Raw genomic sequence first — 19,608 nt, 5'->3', positions numbered from 1 at the left:
ATTGATGAATCGATATTTTTACCCAGCCCTACTTTATAGTTTACACCAGGGATCTCAAAAGTGGGAGCCGTTAACCCCTGGAGGCTCTAAATGTTTAGCCAGAGAATCTGTTAAATAATCTGTTTTATATAATTGCCTTGCATTATTAAGAAGGGCAATCTAAGAACAATGTGGGTCTTGCTATTTTTGAATTTATTAAAACATTTAAGATAATTTAAACAGTATAACTGTCAAATTAAATGTAATTTTAACTAAACAAACATCTAAATAACCTCTTAAATTTAATTACTTTAAAATAAGACTAAAATATGCTTTAATGTAAGAATATGCTTAGGAACTGTCATTTTAAGAGGTCTTTGTAAATTTGTCTACCTTATAAGGGGAACATGGGCTCAAAACATTCGAGAACCCCTTGTTTACACTTGATTAAAATTGAACCATAAACATTATATGTCCAAATATATCATATCTGTGGATCATTTCACCTCCGTAATATTAAGTAATTGCACATGACACATGAATTTATTTTGTAAACACTGTATTAATTATTAAACATTTTATTATTACAGCTTTTTTCTTCCCAGTGTTCTTCTTATCATTACTTTAAATTTATTGACTGCTTTGTATACCAGAAACTGAAGGGAACAACTATTGAAATGGCAGACAAAATAAATATTTCATGAGTAATTAGGAAAAACAGTTATTTTACATATTTTCCCACCAGTAGGTGGCTCTGAGATGACACTATGCATCTACCCTAAAATCTGACCTGTGCTTATACAATTCAAGCATCTTAAGTATACACTAAATATATAGACTCATATTCATTTTAATCTTTACTAGACACATTTTATATCTATTTAGATAACATGTATGCTCTGTCAATTTTTCATTTAATACCATTCTTATTTAGTATTACACATTGTACTTACATTTCTATGATTTCATTGGTACACTTGACCACTAGTGGATGATGGTTTCTAACTCAAAAATTGACCAAAAGGTGGGACAATTAAAGGCGGAGTCCACGATGTTTGAAAAACGCGTTGGAAAAGGAGACGGGCCGACTACCAAAACACACTTATAGCCAATCAAATCAAATCAAATGCCGGTTTGCGTATGTATGGGGCGGGTCTATCAACAGAAGGTACAGATTCTATTGTGGTAGGGGCGTGTTTGTTTAGGTGATTTCAAATATCAACACTGGCTTTCAAACATCATGGACTCTGCCTTTAAAAAAGAAGAAAAAAATATCCTGATTTTATGATGTCATAACACCCACCTCTTAACCACTAGAGGGCGCTGGCCGAAACAATAGATGGTGACTGATGTCATGACACTGATGACACCCACCAAATTTGGTGTAAATACGATAAAGAGATGCAGATATATAAGCTCAAATCTCTTGACCACTAGGGGGCGATGAAAAGTTTACAAGTGCTCTCAGAACCATACCAAGTTTCATAACAATAAGCAATTGTGTTTATGAAATACTTGAACTTAAAGAAAAAATCAAGCCGAACATGGCAAAAAATGATTCCTACGTGATAACTGTCATGATTTAAGATCTATGTTTGTATTAGTTTTAGAAAAAATAGCAATTTTTGTATCTTGAGACCACAAGATGGCGCTGTGCCAAAACAATAGATGATGCCTCAGGTCATGAATGTGATGACACATACCAAATTTAGTGTAAATGCAATAAAGCGATACAGAGATATAGCCTTAAATGACTTGACCACTAGGGGGCACTGACCAAACAATAAATTGTGACTCAGGTCTTGATTGTGATGACACCCACCAAATTTGGTGTAAATACGATAAAGAGATGCAGAGATATAGCTTCAAATTTCTTGACCACTAGGGGGCGCCGAAAAGTTTACAAGTCCTCCCAGAACATGTTGCTGATGAACCATACCAAGTTTCATAACAATACGCAATTGCGTTTCTGAAATACTTGAACTTAGAGAAAAAATTCAAAATGGCCGACACACAAAAAGGCCGACCAAAAACCATTTGGTATCGTTTGACTCGGCATGCCTCACGAAATCTAACAAGACCAGTCTCATAATTTTACATTCAAGTTTGCAGTAGTTATAAGCAAAAATAGACATTTTTTATATCTCGTGACCAGTAGGGGGCAGTGTGACGAAATGGTACATGCACCCTCAGGTCATCACTGTTATGACATATACCAAGTCTCATATTAATACACAAAAGTTTTGCGAAGATACAGGCTCAAACACATTTTGGCGTGCTCGCCCTCGCATTCTTTGATGCGTTATACGACAACGGATAGGTCTACTGAAAAGCTTTTGATAACTTTTTGTCTGGATTGTCTCTAGATGATGCATACCAAAAATCAAGCCAGTCAAACAAGCGCTCTAGGAGGAGTTCGAAAAAGTAAGTGTTCAATATAATTCAAAATGGCCGACAGGAAGTAGCTTTGACTCTAACATATTTGGTACAGTCGGACTCGGCACGAGCCAAGAAATCAATAGAGTGAAGTCTCATGTCAGTGTGCCAATTTAATCAAATGATATAAAGATTTTAAACAATTTCTTTACATATCCTGACCACTAGGTGGCGCCGTCCTAAAGATTTATAGGTGCGCTCAGAACATGTCACTGATGAACCATGCCAAATTTTGTAGCGATACGCCATTCTGTTTGTGAAATACTGAACTTAATGAGAAAATTCAAAATGGCCGACACCCAAAATGGCCGACCGAAAACCGTTTGGTATCGTTTGACTCGACATGCCTCAAGGAATCTAACAAGACCACCTTCATGATTTTAGACTCAAGTTTGAAGTAGTTATAAGCGAAAATAAGCATTTATGGAGTCTCGTGACCACTAGGTGGCGCTGTGACGAAACGTTGCAGGCACCCTCAGGTCAAGACTGTAATGACTTATACCAAGTTTTGTGTCGATACACCAAAGTGTTGCGAAGATACGGCCTCATGTCCGTTTTGGCGTGCTCGCCGCCGTATATGTTGTTACGGTATATGAGAACGCAATGGTCTATCAAAAAGCTTTTGATAACTTTTTGTCAGGGGTGTCTCTAGATGCTAGATACCAAAGGACAAGCAAATCGGACAAACGCTCTAGGAGGAGTTCGAAAAAGTAGGTTTTACGGAAAATTCAAAATGGCGGAAAGATGTGCATGACACAAATGACACCAATGTGTGCATTTGAATCATCATGAGCCAAGGATTCAGAGGAAACAAGAATTTAGTTTCTAGGACTCATGGGTCAGAAGTTATGAGCATGAACATAAGTGGATTTTTGGACTGTTGGTGGCGCTAGAGGGTTTGAGTCAGACACACCAAAGTTGCTATAGTAACTTCTGAGACTGTCCTCTACATGTGTGCCAAATTTCATAACTTTCCTATGTACGGTTCTATGGGCTGCCATTGACTTTCGGCGGAAGAACTAGGAAGAAAAATAATAATAATAATAATAAATATAGCTGCAAGCAGCGATACCGGGGTCAAGCCAAACATGGCAAAAAATGAATCATACGTGATGACTGTCATGATTTAAGATCTAAGTTTGCATTAGTTTTATGAAAAAAATAGTAATTTTCTTGTATCTTGAGACCACTAGGTGGCGCTTTGCCGAAACAATAGATGGTGCCTCAGGTCATGACTGTGATGACACATACCAAATTTAGTGTAAATACAATAAAGCGATACGGAGATATAGCCTTAAATGCCTTGACCACTAGGGGGCACTGACCAAACAATAAATTGTGACTCAGGTCTTGATTGTGATGACACCCACCAAATTTGGTATAAATTCGATAAAGAGATGCAGAGATATAGCTTCAAATCTCTTGACCACTAGGGGGCGCCGAAAAGTTTACAAGTCCTCCCAGAACATGTTGCTGATGGATCATACCAAGTTTCATAACAATACGCAATTGCGTTTCTGAAATACTTGAACTTAAAGGTGCAGTGTGTAACTTTTTGACAGAAATGCAATATAATATACATAACTATATTATCAGTGGTGTATAAAGACCTTTCATAATTAACACTTATGTTTTTATTACTTTAGAATGAGACGTTTTTATCTACATACACAGAGGGTCCCCTTACATGGAGGTCGCCATTTTGTACCGCCACGTTTCTACAGAAGCCCTTAACGGACAAACATTTTTACTAAGTTGTCTCCAACGATGACATGTTTGTCCGGTGGCAGCTACCGTAGCTTTTCTATGCATTTCAAATGTGAGGGGTGAGTCGTGGACTGAGCCGTTGGTTGCAATTTGCAACATCACCACTAGATGCCACTAAAATTTACACACTGCACCTTTAAAGAAAAAATTCAAAATGGCCGACACACAAAATGGCCGACCAAAAACCATTTGTTATCGTTTGACTCGGCATGCCTCACGAAATCTAACAAGACCAGTCTCATAATTTTACATTCAAATTTGCAGTAGTTATAAGCAAAAATAGACATTTTTTATATCTCGTGACCAGTAGGGGGCAGTGTGACGAAATGGTGCATGCAACCTCAGGTCATCACTGTTATGACATATACCAAGTTTCGTGTCGATACAATAAAGTTTTGCAAAGATACAGCCTCACGTCCGTTTTGGCGTGCTCGCCGCCATATATGTTGTCACTGTATACGAGAACGCATTGGTCTATCTCTCTCAGAATTCCGGATCTTTTCAAAGATTCGGCTCTTTTGGCTATGCTTCCTTAGAACAACACCAGGTCTTACGGCTCCGGGTCTTCATTTACGATCACTGGGATACTTATTTTTTAGGCCAAATTAGCAAGTGTGAATGGTTTGTGTGTTGGTATGCAATTGTGTATCAATAGTTTTTTTTTTATATAAAAACCGTTTTTAATGTTTTGTTTGGAAATAAATAACACAGAATTACAGCAAATAAGCCTAATAAATATAGACAAAAGTAGTCTTTTTAGGTTTCCCTCATGACTTAAAGCGTAACTAAACCCCTGGTCAGAGCCTGACTCCACGCACTGGCAATATTTAAAAAATGCAAGAAAAGTGGGTAGATCCCAACGGAGACAGAGGGGACGCTCAAACTGATTTTGCCAAGTGGTTGATGTCCTCAGGGCAACATATTGTGTTGACCCAAGGACAACATTTTTCTAAATAAAACCTAAATCTACCCCAAATCCAAACCCTAACCATAACCAAACCCTAAAATCAGAGGGACATGATAAACTAAGCTCGTACCAAGCATGTGGTGAGATCGTAACAAGGGCGTGGTGAGCTTGAACCTGCTTACATCACGAGTTACTTTTTGGACCCAACATCCAATAGGAAAATTCAACTGCAGTAGCCACCGTTCAACCTGAAGAGGACACCACTCAGACGTTTTTACACCATATATTGAAACACTTTATATCCAAATGTCAAAAAACTTAGTAAAAACAATGAACAGCACTAATAAAGCATCATTCTTACAGATCATTAACTAAAAAAAGTTGGTTAACGGTTTAGTTACTCTTTAACTTTCTTCTTATTTTCGATAAATGCCTTCACTTTCTCCCAACGCGCTTACATTTAAATCCGGTGTTGTGTCGAAGTCTGTTCCCCCTATGTTCCCCCTATTTTTCCCTTCAGTGTAGTGTTTTTATGGCGTTTTTATCACGTTATAGGTTTTATTATTTATATATTTAAAGTTTGAATGGCTACTGAGATGTATATGTGTGCATTTCTGTAATGTATCTGTATTGTTTTTAATGGTAAGTCAATTATTTTTACAGTATGAATCATATTATATGTATAATATTTATTTAATTATGTATGCAAACATTACATTTTTAAAACAACCAGTAAAGGAAAAAAAAGAAAAAGAAAGGCTATATTTGAAAAGAAATACCCTAATAGAAAACTGTCAAATGTATGAAATATTTAATAAATTGTATTATAAAATACATGGTTATACTAAAAAGGCATAATATCAATTTAAATCTTTAATCTTTCTATGTAACGTGATGAGAACGCTATAAAAGCACTACACTAAAGGGAAACATAGGGGAAACTGAGTTCGACACAACACCGGCTCCCCCTCCTCTCTCTAACGCTTTGTGTACTCGGACTGTACCACTACACTGATTTTTGCGGCGTCTTTCCCCCTTTCTTCTTTAACATAATGGTATAGTCCTAGTCTGTCTTTCCATTTGATTGGACGCATCGAGTGCCACATGCAAATAGGTCCCGCCTCTGCCTGCGGCTTAAGATGCAGCTCTCTTGCTGACGGGAGCCGGCTCTTCTAGTTCGCTACAAAGAATCGCCTCAGAGCAGGCTCGTTGCAAAGGATTCATCACTACTGCACGCTAGTGATGGCAGTCCGGCTCTTTTCATAGATTCGGCTCTTCTGGCTCGCCTCCCTTAGAAGAGCCGGCTCTTACGGTCGCACCCCTGCCTGCGTCTGAAGATTCGGCTCTGCTCGTTCACTACAAAGAATCAGCTTAAAGCCGGCTCGTTCGCGATCGACCCATCACCACTACTGTACGCATGCGTTGTCGTGGTTGCTGGATAAGCTGTTGTGTCGTGTATTAAAAAGTTGCTGGTGTTCTTAAACAAAGGTAAGTTATGTATTTTATCCAAAGTGATGTAGAGATAATAAATAATAGCAATTGTTATGCAATGCTTTACACGTATACGACGATGAATGTGTGTATTGAGTAGTTTGAAAACTCCGTCGACCAAATAATTGGGGCCTCCGAAATCATACTGAAAGGCTGCTAAAACACCGAATGTTTTGAACAATAACAGTTTTATAGAAAATGTGAGTTTACGGAGAAATGTAATATGCTGCAAGTAAATGGCTGTTTAATACTGTTAGAGATCTGTCGCTGCATTTGATGGTTAAAAGTGTTTTTTCTCCGAGCGAATGCAGCCTCTCCTAGCACGACAACAAAAGTAGAAAATAACGCAGTAAGCGCCAAATAACACCCTGAGACACCGGCGAATGCAATAACTGTAATAAGTCTTATTTATTTACGGCACATAACGAAGTAAGGTAACTGTGAACATTTGAAACTGTAAGGTGACATCTAACTTAACGGGATTTAAAAAGTTTTGTAAATCACGTGTGTAGGAAACCATGTTGTTTTAAAAAGGTTTTTTTATCTTTTGCTTAGATCACTTGCCCACAACGGCACCAACCTAAACCATTGGTATGTTCTTGTAATTAAATCAGTTAGTGTAGTTAGAGAGAGAGCAAAGAGTACAACTGAATGTATCTGCCTGAATTTACCGGAGTTGAACGCGTGTCACATCACCGAGCAGCAGGTGTCATATTTCATTTATTACTTTCAGACAAGCTGAGGCAGAAAGATGGCTGAAGGCGCGTGCTTACTCCTTTCTGTTATCATGCATACATACTCAGAATAAAAGATACAAAAGCTGTCACTGGAACGATACCCTTTAAATGGGTCCTAATATTTACCATGTTTGTGGTTTAAGTTTTTCTTTTACGTTTTTGCATAAATTTAAAATAAATACAGATATGGGTACATTTGTACCCATTATATGCACTTTTCACAAAGGTGTATTATTTGAAAGGGTACCACTCCAGTGACAGCTTGTGTAAATTATCTTCTGAGAGTGCACATACAGTAAACAACCTAAAATGGAAATAATAGAGCTATATCATAGGGCAGTTTCCTGACATGGTTTAGAATAATCCAGCACTAGGCCTATTATTATTATTATTAAGTAGTTGTTTCAAAGAAACCTTATTAAAAAAACATTACTGGTGTGCGTCTTGAGCAAAAACAATGGCACTGATATGTGTTAAGATATATCAGTGTGTTTAAATTAAGACAGATCAAACATACATTTTAGTCTTGTACTAGAATAAGCCCGGTCTAGGAAACTGTCTCTTTATCTCTAAAGCAGAACATAAGACCAGTCTAAAATGAAATCATGTATTTTTAGGGCTTTCAAAAATTTAAATTAATCATGCACATTAAAAAAATACCCCATAACAACATTTGAAATCATTGTGTTTGACTTAGCTTTAGAAAAGAATAATATTTGTTGATAAACATTTACCTTATTACACACCATATAATGGTATGTGTAAACATAATCAATCAACAAGTGTATTTTTTGTATATAATGTAATACAAGTGGTGCAGTGTTTAAAAATGAAAAAGAAAAGATTTTAGGATGTTATTTAATAATTATGACAAGACCATCATGTAATATTAGACACTAAAAACTAAAGCGGAGAAGATGAGTACTAATTTTGTGCCTTATATGAACGTAATACATTAAAACCTTGAACGTAGATATAAAAATGAAAACATTTCAGAAGTTTAAATTGTGATTCTGTAAAGCACAAGCAAACATGCTGAAAGAGAAACTACAGGTAGGCTAGCTAGTGGATTATATTACAAACCATCAGGACATTAACATGGCCTTAATTCAATGTATTTGGATTATGGCTGCGCAAAAAATCGCCTGCAATTCTAATGCGTGTCTCATCAGTAAAGATGAAGTAAAACGCCATCATCTGCTTTCAGATGGAGCGGCATTTATTACACAGACCTGTGGTTCACAGAGAAGCTAGCCAAAAGCGCATAGATTATCGGAGTACATTTTTTTTAAATTATGAACCCGATTTTGCCTAATTTCTCTGTGAACTACGGCTCTGTGTAGTAAATGTAGTAAATGTTTTTAATTCATTAGTAGAGATGCGTTATATAGCGAAGGGAATTGTCATGCACGTTTCATCAGTGAAGCCGTTTCCTTGTTCAGTATTCTAGTATCCTTTATTGTACAATACTAAAAATTTAGCTTTTAAAGGGTTTTTTACTCATCCTTATGTTGTTGTAAACCTGTATGGGTTTCTTTTTTCTGATGGACACACAGGAAGGTGTTTTGAAAAATGATGGTAAACACACAGCAGTAAGTGACCATAGACTTCCATAGTAGGAAAAAATATTTTGGAAGTATTGTGATAAATGAAGACAAAATTTTATAAATGATTTTAAGCACACAGTCGACGATATCCAGGAAATTCCATCATATTTTTTTTGTTCCTACTATGGAAGTCTATGGTCACTTCCTGTCTGTGTTTGCCATCATTTCTTAAAAAACCTTCTTTTGTGTTAATCAGAAAAAGAAATTCATACAGGTTAAGAACAACATGAGGATGAGTAAATAATGACAGAATTTCTTTTTAAAGTGAAGTACACCAATGTCAATAAATTAAAACATTGTAAAAAAATGAAGAATATATGCATAATATTTTTGTATTAACAGTTTCTTATTTGTTGTTATGTTTTTGCAGATGCCACGTAAAAAGGGGTTCCGGAGATCTGAGGCGGCTAAGAGGCGCATGGCTGTTGTCAGCCATGTTGAGCCTCTTGTAAAAAGACCCGCATATGAGGTTCAGCCTCCTCTTAAAAAAAGTGCTCCTATACCGACAACTTATTGTCCCAAAACTGCCAATGAGAAAGTCCATGTGACTGCCAAAACTGTCAATGAGAAAGTCCATGTGACTGCCAAAACTGTCAATGAGAAAGTCCATGTGACTGCCAAAACTGTCAATGAGAAAGTCCACGCGACTGCCAATAAAACTGTCATTGAAACTGTCATTGAGAAAGTCCATGGGACTGCCAATAAAACTGTCATTGAAACTGTCATTGAGAAAGTCCATGGGACTGCCAATAAAACTGTCATTGAGAAAGTCCATGGGACTGCCAATAAGACTATCAATGAGAAAGTGCATGTGATTGACAAGGTATCTGCCAATGAAGCTGATAAAGTACTGGATGGAGCAGTTATAAGAGGATCGTTCAGTCAAGACGATATGCGATTTGGTAGTACAAGAAATAAGCAGTGTGCAGCTATCAGTTTAACATCTGTACTTCAGCACTGTGTAAAAAATGTTTTGACATGGCAAACTGCAGATTTGGATAATGTACTGAATAAGGGAAATGACCTTTATGTTGTTTTAAAAAATACAAGGCAAATAGGAAAAGGCCAGTGTGAATACATATTGATTCCAGAACTTCCCAGAACATGTACGTACTGTGACAAATATTTTGAAATAAAGTTTGGTTCATCTTTCGGTGGCTTTACTGATGTTTTTGAGTATGATGCAGAAGTGGGAGATTTTGCAATGCCATTTCATGTAGCAGTGGAGCGATCGCTGCGTGATTTTGATGCTTGTTTGGTAACTATTGCTGCCAATACATGTGCAATTATAAAACAAGGTAATTTGTATGCCATTGTAGATTCACATGCAACCAGTTTCATTAATGGCCAACAATACAGATCTGCAACAAGCTTTGTAGCTTATTACAGCAACATTGATCATGTTATTGGGTATTTCTATGATTTTGCTAATAGGTATGGCAATGCATATATTCCATTTGAGGTAACCGGAATCAAGCCCAGCTTGTGTGACACAAATGCAGGTGCCTTTACAGTCACTAATAGTCAAAGCAGAACAAATGTAAATGATGTTAAAAGTGCAGCAGATCCAGATAAATTAATGTACCATGACTCAAGACCTGCAGAAGGCATATGCATAAAAGATTGCAATAAGGAACCAAATGCACAGAAATCACTTGCTGATAGTCAGTTGAATAATCAAACTGTTATTGCTGCTGTCTCACTGAACACTGAAAGAAAACCACTCAAGGTGATGGATGTTAAAGCAACAGCAACTGGTAAACCCACAGCTGCTAATACAACTTGTAAGTCTAGTCAATGCAGTGCCACAAGCATTACACCCAAGAGCAAACATAAGCTAAGTAAGTGTACAGATGGTAACAGTAAACAAGAGCTATATGTAAGCAAATTGGATAAAGAAAAATTACCTGATAAGAAAAATACACAAGAAAATGTTGATTTGACAAATACACAAGAAAATGTTGATTTGACAGATGTCCTGTTTAATGAGAATGTACTCACAGATGACATCATTATTGGCAATACTATAAATAATGAGTTCAGTTTTAAGCTGTTAACATCTGCAAATCAAGAGGCGTTGTGTGCACGTTTACATTTAACTAATGAAAACCACAGTGTACAAGGTACAAATATAAGTTCTTTAGGGGAACCATGTAAAACAAAGAGCATCAAAGGAGACGGCAACTGCTTTTATAGATGTATAGCACATGCAGTATGTGGCAATGAAGAGAAACACCTGAAAATCAGACGTGAAGTTGTGAAACACCTTAACGCTAACAGTTCTAAATTTATAAGGTATTTAAGAGAAGATTACAGATCGGTTAAAGACTATTTGACACAACGTAAAATGTATTATTCTGGATCGTGGGCCACAGAAATAGACATTTTTTGTACGGCCGATTTGCTGAAAACAAATATTTTTACTTTCAATGATGACAGATGGAATGTACATGCACCAACTGATCAGGTATTTACAGATAATGCTATATATCTGAAGCACTGTAATGAAAATCACTTTGAAATTGTCACGTGTGTTACACATAAAAATCAAATAAATGTTTGTGCAGGAGCATGCAAAGCTGTATGCGGTAATGAAAGCATTACACAGTGTTTACGAAAAAGGAAGTTAAATGACACAGCAGACCAGATCAAATGTAAAAGAGAGCGTGAGAGATACCAAAGCGATAATGCTTTCAGAGAAAGAAAAAAGTTACGTGTAAAATCAAAATACTTTGAAGACACAGAATACAGACATAAAAAGATAGCATTGTCCAAAAGGAAATTTAGTGAAGACATTGGATACAGACAGAAAACAAATAAAATGTCCAAAACTAAATATTGTGCTAATATTAAATACAGACAGAAAAAGATTAAAATGTCTAAAAATAAGTATTGTCATGACACTGAATATAAGGAGAGAAAACTTCAACTCCTTCAAAGTAAATATAAGACTGATATTAACATTTGTGAGTCAATACGTAAAAGATCAAAGGACAAGTATTCCACAGATGTTGATTTTCAAGCATATGTTAGGCAATATTCTCATATCAAATACAAAACCAACAAAGTCTTTAAATCTAACTTATGTGACTATTCTAAGCATAAATACAGCACAAATCCCATTTTTAAAGCCAGTGTTCGTGAATATTCTAAGGACAAATATAGCACAAATCCCACTTTTAAAGCCAGTGTTCGTGAATATTCTAGGGACAAATATAGCACAAATCCCACTTTTAAAGCCAGTGTTCGTGAATATTCTAAAGATAAATATAGCACAAATACCACTTTTAAAGCCAGTGTTCGTGAATATTCTAAGAATAAATATAACACAAATCCCAGTTTCAATGCCAGTGTTCGTGAATATTCTAAGAATAAATATAACACAAATCCCAGTTTCAATGCCAGTGTTCGTGAATATTCTAAGAATAAATATAACACAAATCCCAGTTTCAATGCCAGTGTTCGTGAATATTCTAAGAATAAATATAACACAAATCCCAGTTTCAATGCCAGTGTTCGTGAATATTCTAAGAATAAATATAACACAAATCCCACTTTTAATTCCAGTGTTCGTGAATATTCTTATAGTAAATATCATAATGATGCAAACTTCCGAATGAGTAAAATACAGAAAGGATGTGAAATTTATGCAAAACAAAGAGAAACACAAAAAAACATTGACGCTACTATTAGTCAGTTTCAACAAGAAGTCAGCAGAGGTCCAGAATGTGTTTGTTGTGTATGTCATCGGCTATTGTTTAGAAAACAAGTTATTGAGTGTAAATTTGATTGCTATGAACAAAAAGGACAGCACATAGCTGATTTAAGTAAAAGATGCATCACACTGAAGTATTTACATGTATGTGACACTGAATGTGAGGATAATTGTAATTTATCTGGTCATTTAGCCTGTAATTTGTGGATATGTTATACATGCCATCGAAAAATCCTTAGAGGACAACTACCTGAAGAGAGTGTTGCCAACAATATGCATTTGGAGGACATTCCTAAAGAATTAAAATGTCTAAACTCATTGGAACAACATCTAATAGCACTCAATATTCCTTTTCTTAAATTGCTATGTCTTCCCAGAGGTGGGCAGAGGGCGTGCCATGGACCTGTTGTCTGTATTCCGGTTAATACTACAAACATGACCAACATACTTCCACGAAATGAATGTGATGATCATATGATAAAAATCAAACTGAAACGAAAATTGACATACAAAGGTCATTATGAATATAAATATGTCCACACCGATCATGTCAGAAATGCTTTAGTATATTTGGTACAAAACAATATGTGGTATAAAGATGTGGAGTTTAATGAGCAGTGGATCAACAACTTGAATGAACCTGACGAGGCTGATGGTAATGAAATGCAGGAAGATAATGTTGCTGATAACAGTGACGATGATAAGGTAGCTGATGATGAATCACATGAAGATCTTACATATATCAAGGAGCAAAGTGGACTTTTGTCAGACACATCACTACAGCCTGTTGACATTGGTTCAGAAATAATTGATCAACATTTTCATGATGTACTAAGTGTAGCACCAGGTGAAGGTAACAGTCCTGTCAGGTTGTTATCAGATGAAACCAATGAGGCTAAGTGCTTCCCATTTCTCTATCCTACTGGTGGTCCAACATTTCACGATGCCAGACCAGAAAAAATCACATTGTCACGATACCTGAATGCACGAATATTAAATGCTGATGGACGTTTTGCTCAGAATTCAGATTTCATTTTTTATGCACAGTATATATCAGAAGTTGAACAAATTCTGTCTAATGTCTCAATTGCATTACGAAAAGGTTTTGAGAAAGGTAGTTTATCAGAGGTGACACCTGATATGCTGACAAATCCGGATTCCTTGCAAAAAATACTTAAGTTTGATGAAGGATATAAGTTTTTAAGACCAGTCAGAGGGACCCCTCCCTATTGGATGTCTACACAGAAAGATCTCTTTGCTTTGATTAGACAACTTGGCATACCAACTTTCTTTGCATCTTTTAGTTCTGCTGATCTGAGATGGCCTGAAATGTTGAACACCATTATTAAACAAGAGGGCAAACAAATGAATTTAGATGAACTTGCCTGGGGTGAGAAATGTGAACTTATACGAAAAAATCCTGTCACTGCAGCAAGAATGTTTGATCACAGATGGCATTGTTTTTTGAAACATGTCATAATGTCACCGGCTGAACCTATTGGTAAAATAAAAGATTATTTTTATCGTGTTGAATTCCAGCAACGTGGTTCTCCTCACGTTCACTGTCTGTTTTGGGTAGAAAATGCTCCAAAGCTTAATGATGATGATGAAGCTAATGATCCTGTGGTTGCTGATTTCATTGACACATTTATCACCTGTGAGACACCGCCAGAACAAGACATTGAACTTTTTGAAACAGTAAACAGTGTGCAGAAGCACAGTACAAGACATTCAAAAACATGTCGCAAGAAAAATACAGTATGTCGTTTTAATTTTCCAAGACCTCCATCTAGCCGTACCTTTATTACAAGAGCATGTAATGCAGACGAGTTTAAAGGGAAAAATGAAGATGACACAGCAAATGCCATTTTACAAAAAATCAAAAATGCTTTAAACTCTGATGTGATGTTTGATTCAACTGATGATTTATTCTCTTCTGTGGGTATTTGTCAGGCTGTCTTTGAAAAAGCATACAACAAATGTTCTAAAAAAAAATCCATTGTCTTGAAACGAAATCCAAAAGATATTTGGGTAAACCAGTATAACAGAGATTTACTGCGTGCTTGGCAAGGAAATATGGATATTCAGTATGTCACAGATGCCTTTTCTGTAGTAGTTTATATATTAAGCTACATCACAAAAGCAGAACAAGAAATGGGACTTTTGCTTCAACGTACGCAAAATGAAGCTATGAATGGAAATCTTGAAGCTAAAGCATCTTTAAAGCAATTGGGAAGTGTGTATTTGCATAATCGCGAAATTTCCTCGCAAGAAGCTGTGTACAGACTGACAGGCATGCATTTAAAGGAATGCTCACGTAAAGTACAATTCATTCCAATAGGACCAAATCCTGTAAAGATGAGTTTGCCTTTGCATGTGCTTAAGAATAGAGTGGAGAAAGAACAGTCTGATGATGAAAGCAGTTTTTGGATGACAAGTTTTGTTGATAGGTACAAGAACAGACCACAGAAACAACCACTACTTAATCTTTGTCTTGCCAGTTTTTGTTCTGAGTACAGAGTTTTGACAAAATCTGAAGTTTTGTCACAAAAACAAAATGCAGAAATTGAAGTTATTAAACTCGATAATAACTGTGGTTATGTGAAACGAAGAACACGAACCGAGCCAGCTGTTGTCAGATATCCGAGATTTTCGCCCACAAAAGATCCAGAAAAATACTATCATTCATTGTTGCAGCTTTTTCTACCACATTATGATGACTGTCACTTGAAGCCAAGCAACTATGAGACATATGAGGAGTACTACAACAGTGGTGTCATAAAAACTAAATCTGGAATGCAAAATGTGAAATTAATTGTTGATTGCAACAGAGAATTGTTTGAAAAGGACTCTGATAAATTAGAGCGAGCTAAACAGCTTTTGGAGCAGGATATAGATTTAGAGGATGCTTGGGCTGCAATATGTCCTGAAACTGAAAGAGAACGTCACGAATGTATGGAACTGATGCAGAATAAAGGACTGCCTGATGAAGATAACACTCAAAACCTTATTCCAGATCTTACAGGAAACCAACAAACTATTTCTACTGTAGAAACAAACCATACCACACTGCCTAGAAATGAAGCGTTACATTTACTGCGATCACTAAATGAGGAACAATCTGACATATTCTATAAAGTCCGTCAGTGGTGTTTACAAAAAGTACTTGGACAAAACCCTGAACCAATCAGATTATTTATCACTGGTGGAGCAGGCACAGGAAAAAGTCATTTAATTAAGGCAATACACTATGAATCTTGCAGACTGTTATCTCAGCTGTCTGAAAATCCTAATGATGTTACTGTGCTTTTGACAGCTTCGACAGGAGTAGCAGCCTTTAATGTTGGTGCTTCAACTATTCATAATACATTTTCAATTGGTGCAAATGTCAGATTGCCATATCAACCGCTTAGTGATGACAAAATAAATTCTTTACGTATCAAAATGTGTAACCTGCAAATTTTAATTATTGATGAAGTCTCTATGGTTGACCATCGTCTGTTGTCATACATTCATGGAAGGCTGCGGCAAATAAAACAAACTGGTGATTACTCTCTATTTGGAAAAGTCAGCATTATTGCTGTGGGTGATTTCTATCAGTTACCACCTGTGAAAGGAACTGCTCTTTATGCTGATTCAAAAGGAGTCAACCTATGGGAAAACAACTTTGAGCTTGCTGAATTAACTAAAGTTGTTAGACAGCAAGATGCATCTTTTGCTGGAATGTTAAATCGCCTGAGAGTGCATAAGAAAAGTGAAGATCTTACCACTACTGATATTGCTGTGTTGAAAAAATGTGAAACCGGGGAGAGATGTAATGACCTTCACATATTTGCTACAAATAGCGAGGTTGATAAATACAACATTGAAAGACTACACGAGTGTTGTCCAGATGCAATTAGTATAAATGCTCAGGATTATATCAGAAACTCAAAAACTGGAAGAATGGAACGTAAAGTTGGATATCACTCTACAGTTTTCAACTCATGTCTATCTAAATGCATTTCCCTGGGTGTTGGTGCAAGGGTTATGTTAAAGAAAAATATTGATGTTGCTGACGGTCTTGTCAATGGAGCTTTTGGTACAGTTGTCCACATAAGTGAAAGTCAGAAAAAAGGTGAAGATAATGACGATTTCCCATCAGCTATTCATGTGGAGTTTGATAATCCAATTGTTGGGAAAATTCAAAGATGCAAAAAACGTTACATGCCTTTTCCAAATTCAACTGTTATTGAAGTACAAGAAGACCAGGTCACAAATGCTGGTGGCATAAGACGGCAATTTCCACTCAGATTAGCATGGGCTTGTACAGTTCACAAAGTACAAGGACTCACGGTAGATAAAGCTGTCGTTTCACTTAATAAAATCTTTACAGCAGGACAAGCATATGTTGCTTTAAGCCGTGTAAGGTCTCTTAGTGGATTAATCATTGAGGACTTTAAAGAATCTGTCATATTTTGTAATGAAAATATTGAGCTGTCGTTGAAAGATATGACAAAAATAAATTTGGATAAGTACAGTTTTAGTAAATCCTTTGGTATGTTTAGAATAGCACTGCTCAATGTGCAAAGTCTAAAAGCTCACTTTCAGGATGTCCTGTCCCATACAGTTCTGATAAACGCTGATTGTATTTGTTTGACAGAAACATGGCTAAATGTTAATGACCAAGAACCACAGATACCAGGATATGTGTTCTCACACAACCCAAGATCTAAGTGTTATGACAACAGCACTGCACTTTATACTGAATTAAAACATCAGAGAGGAGGTGGTGTTGGATTGTATTGTTCTGAGAACATTGAGTGTGATTTGTTTATTCCTGAATGCTCCAACTTAGAATGCTTATACTTTGTAATTCCATGTGTCAATTTGACTGCAGCACTTTTGTATAGACCTAATTCTTATAATCCTGATTTGTTTCGACAGCAGTTATTACTTGTTATTGATGAAATGGAGAAGCATCCAGGACCGAAAATGATCATGGGAGATTTTAATGAAGATGTTTTTACTTCATCCACAATTGTAAAATTAATGCAACAACATGGATACAGTCAACAGGTACAAACTCCAACTACAGAAAAGGGTACATTAATAGACCATGTGTACACAAAAGACATTAAATGTATACATGTTGAGGTTGCACAAACCTACTACAGCTTCCATCAGGCTATACTTATGTCACTGTTGTAATAGTACATATAAATACTCCGCTGGCCATTGGGGGGGGGGGGGGTTAGGGAGGAAACAATCACAGCGGCTCCCTGGGTAAGGGCACATAAGGGGAGGGGACACTGGGTGGGAGGTGACAGGGGTTGGTGTATGACAGTTATTTAACAGTACTGTTTGTTTCAGCAGTCCTTTGCTTGTTTTATTTATTTATTTATTTATTTACATTTATTTGTGTTTTTCTTTGTAATCTGCTGCGTTTTGCAAGTTTTAGTTCTTATTACAACCACACCTATTTTCTACATTTATTGCATTTTAAACAGAGTTCAATAATTTTTTTATTTTTGTTTTATACAAGCCAAACATCATCTTGATTTTATGTACAAAAATGCTTCTTAACCACTGTTAAACAATTACATGTGACTCAATGACGTCTAACAAAAATGAACAAAAATGAATATTTCAGCCAATATTTTAAGGCCACACATGACTAAATGACTGAGATAACTACTGTTGGTGATTGAAGAATCGTACTTTGAAACTTAAGGTTAGTATTCTTCATATTTTTTATGATTCACATGCTCATCATTAATTTTTTACTGAATAATCATTACTTACTTTTTATGTTTTAGAATGTATATGCCGAAACCACAGCTCAACCTTTACCTAGTGGTTGAAAAAATTGAATTGTCATCTTAAAGTTTACATGAAACAACAACATCATCTATCTTCAACTGATGTACACCAGAATACAGCAAAAAGAAGACTGTGCATCAGAAATACATTTACCATTTTACATAAAGTAAGTGCATTTTTATTCATAATTTTGTAATTTAAATTTGTTTAGCCTTTATATCTTTCACTTCAAAATACAAAACACCATAATAATATGTTTTCTTTTATTGTAGAAACATGTACTATGGTGAACACAACCTGCATCAAGTTGACACTTACCATTTTACAAACAGTAGGTGTATTTTTATTCATAATTTTGTTATATAAATTTGTTTAGCCTTTATATCTTTCACTTCAAAATACATAACACCATATTAATATGTTTTCTTTTATTGTAGAAACATGTACTATGGTGAACACAACACTGCATCAAGTTGACACTTACCATTTTACAAACAGTAGGTGTATTTTTATTCATAATTTTGTTATATAAACTTGTTTAGCCTTTATATCTTTCACTTCAAAATACATAACACCATAATAATATGCTTTCTTTTATTGCAAAAAGATGTACTATGGTGAACACAACACTGCATCAAGTTGACACTTACCATTTTACAAACAGTAGGTGTATTTTTATTCATAATTTTGTTATATAAATTGGTTTAGCCTTTATATCTTTCACTTCAAAATACATAACACCATAATAATATGTTTTCTTTTATTGTAGAAACATGTACTATGGTGAACACAACACTGCATCAAGTTGACACTTACCATTTTACAAACAGTAGGTGTATTTTTATTCATAATTTTGTTATATAAATTTGTTTAGCCTTTATATCTTTCACTTCAAAATACATAACACCATATTAATATGTTTTCTTTTATTGTAGAAACATGTACTATGGTGAACACAACACTGCATCAAGTTGACACTTACCATTTTACAAACAGTAGGTGTATTTTTATTCATAATTTTGTTATATAAACTTGTTTAGCCTTTATATCTTTCACTTCAAAATACAAAGCACCATAATAATATGCTTTATTTTATTGCAGAAACATGTACTATGGTGAACACAACACTGCATCAAGTTGACACTTACCATTTTACAAACAGTAGGT

The 19,608-nt window shown here is 35.7% G+C and overlaps 3 protein-coding genes across 8 annotated transcripts in view; 2 read left to right on the top strand and 1 right to left on the bottom strand.

Annotated features, from left to right (window-relative positions):
* Nucleotides 1-19,608, bottom strand: part of clec16a (C-type lectin domain containing 16A) — a 114,588-nt gene that overhangs the window by 63,359 nt on the left and 31,621 nt on the right. The gene's annotated exons all lie outside the window — the stretch shown is intronic.
* LOC141351255 (uncharacterized) lies at nucleotides 6,263-10,543 on the top strand. The gene is made up of 3 exons (XM_073857901.1): nucleotides 6,263-6,577; nucleotides 9,295-10,426; nucleotides 10,521-10,543. The coding sequence occupies exons 2-3, from the start codon at nucleotides 9,295-9,297 to the stop codon at nucleotides 10,541-10,543; spliced, it is 1,155 nt and encodes a 384-aa protein (XP_073714002.1). The 5' UTR covers nucleotides 6,263-6,577.
* On the top strand, nucleotides 12,432-17,829 carry LOC141351254 (uncharacterized). Its single transcript, XM_073857900.1, has one exon. The coding sequence runs from the start codon at nucleotides 12,541-12,543 to the stop codon at nucleotides 17,827-17,829; it is 5,289 nt and encodes a 1,762-aa protein (XP_073714001.1). The 5' UTR covers nucleotides 12,432-12,540.

The sequence above is a fragment of the Misgurnus anguillicaudatus genome, chromosome 19 (genome assembly GCF_027580225.2).
Source record: "Misgurnus anguillicaudatus chromosome 19, ASM2758022v2, whole genome shotgun sequence".
In the NCBI taxonomy this organism is placed as follows: Eukaryota; Metazoa; Chordata; class Actinopteri; order Cypriniformes; family Cobitidae; genus Misgurnus; species Misgurnus anguillicaudatus.
The sequence above is the reverse complement of the archived record's forward strand: the minus strand, read 5'-3'. Positions and strand labels throughout refer to the sequence as shown.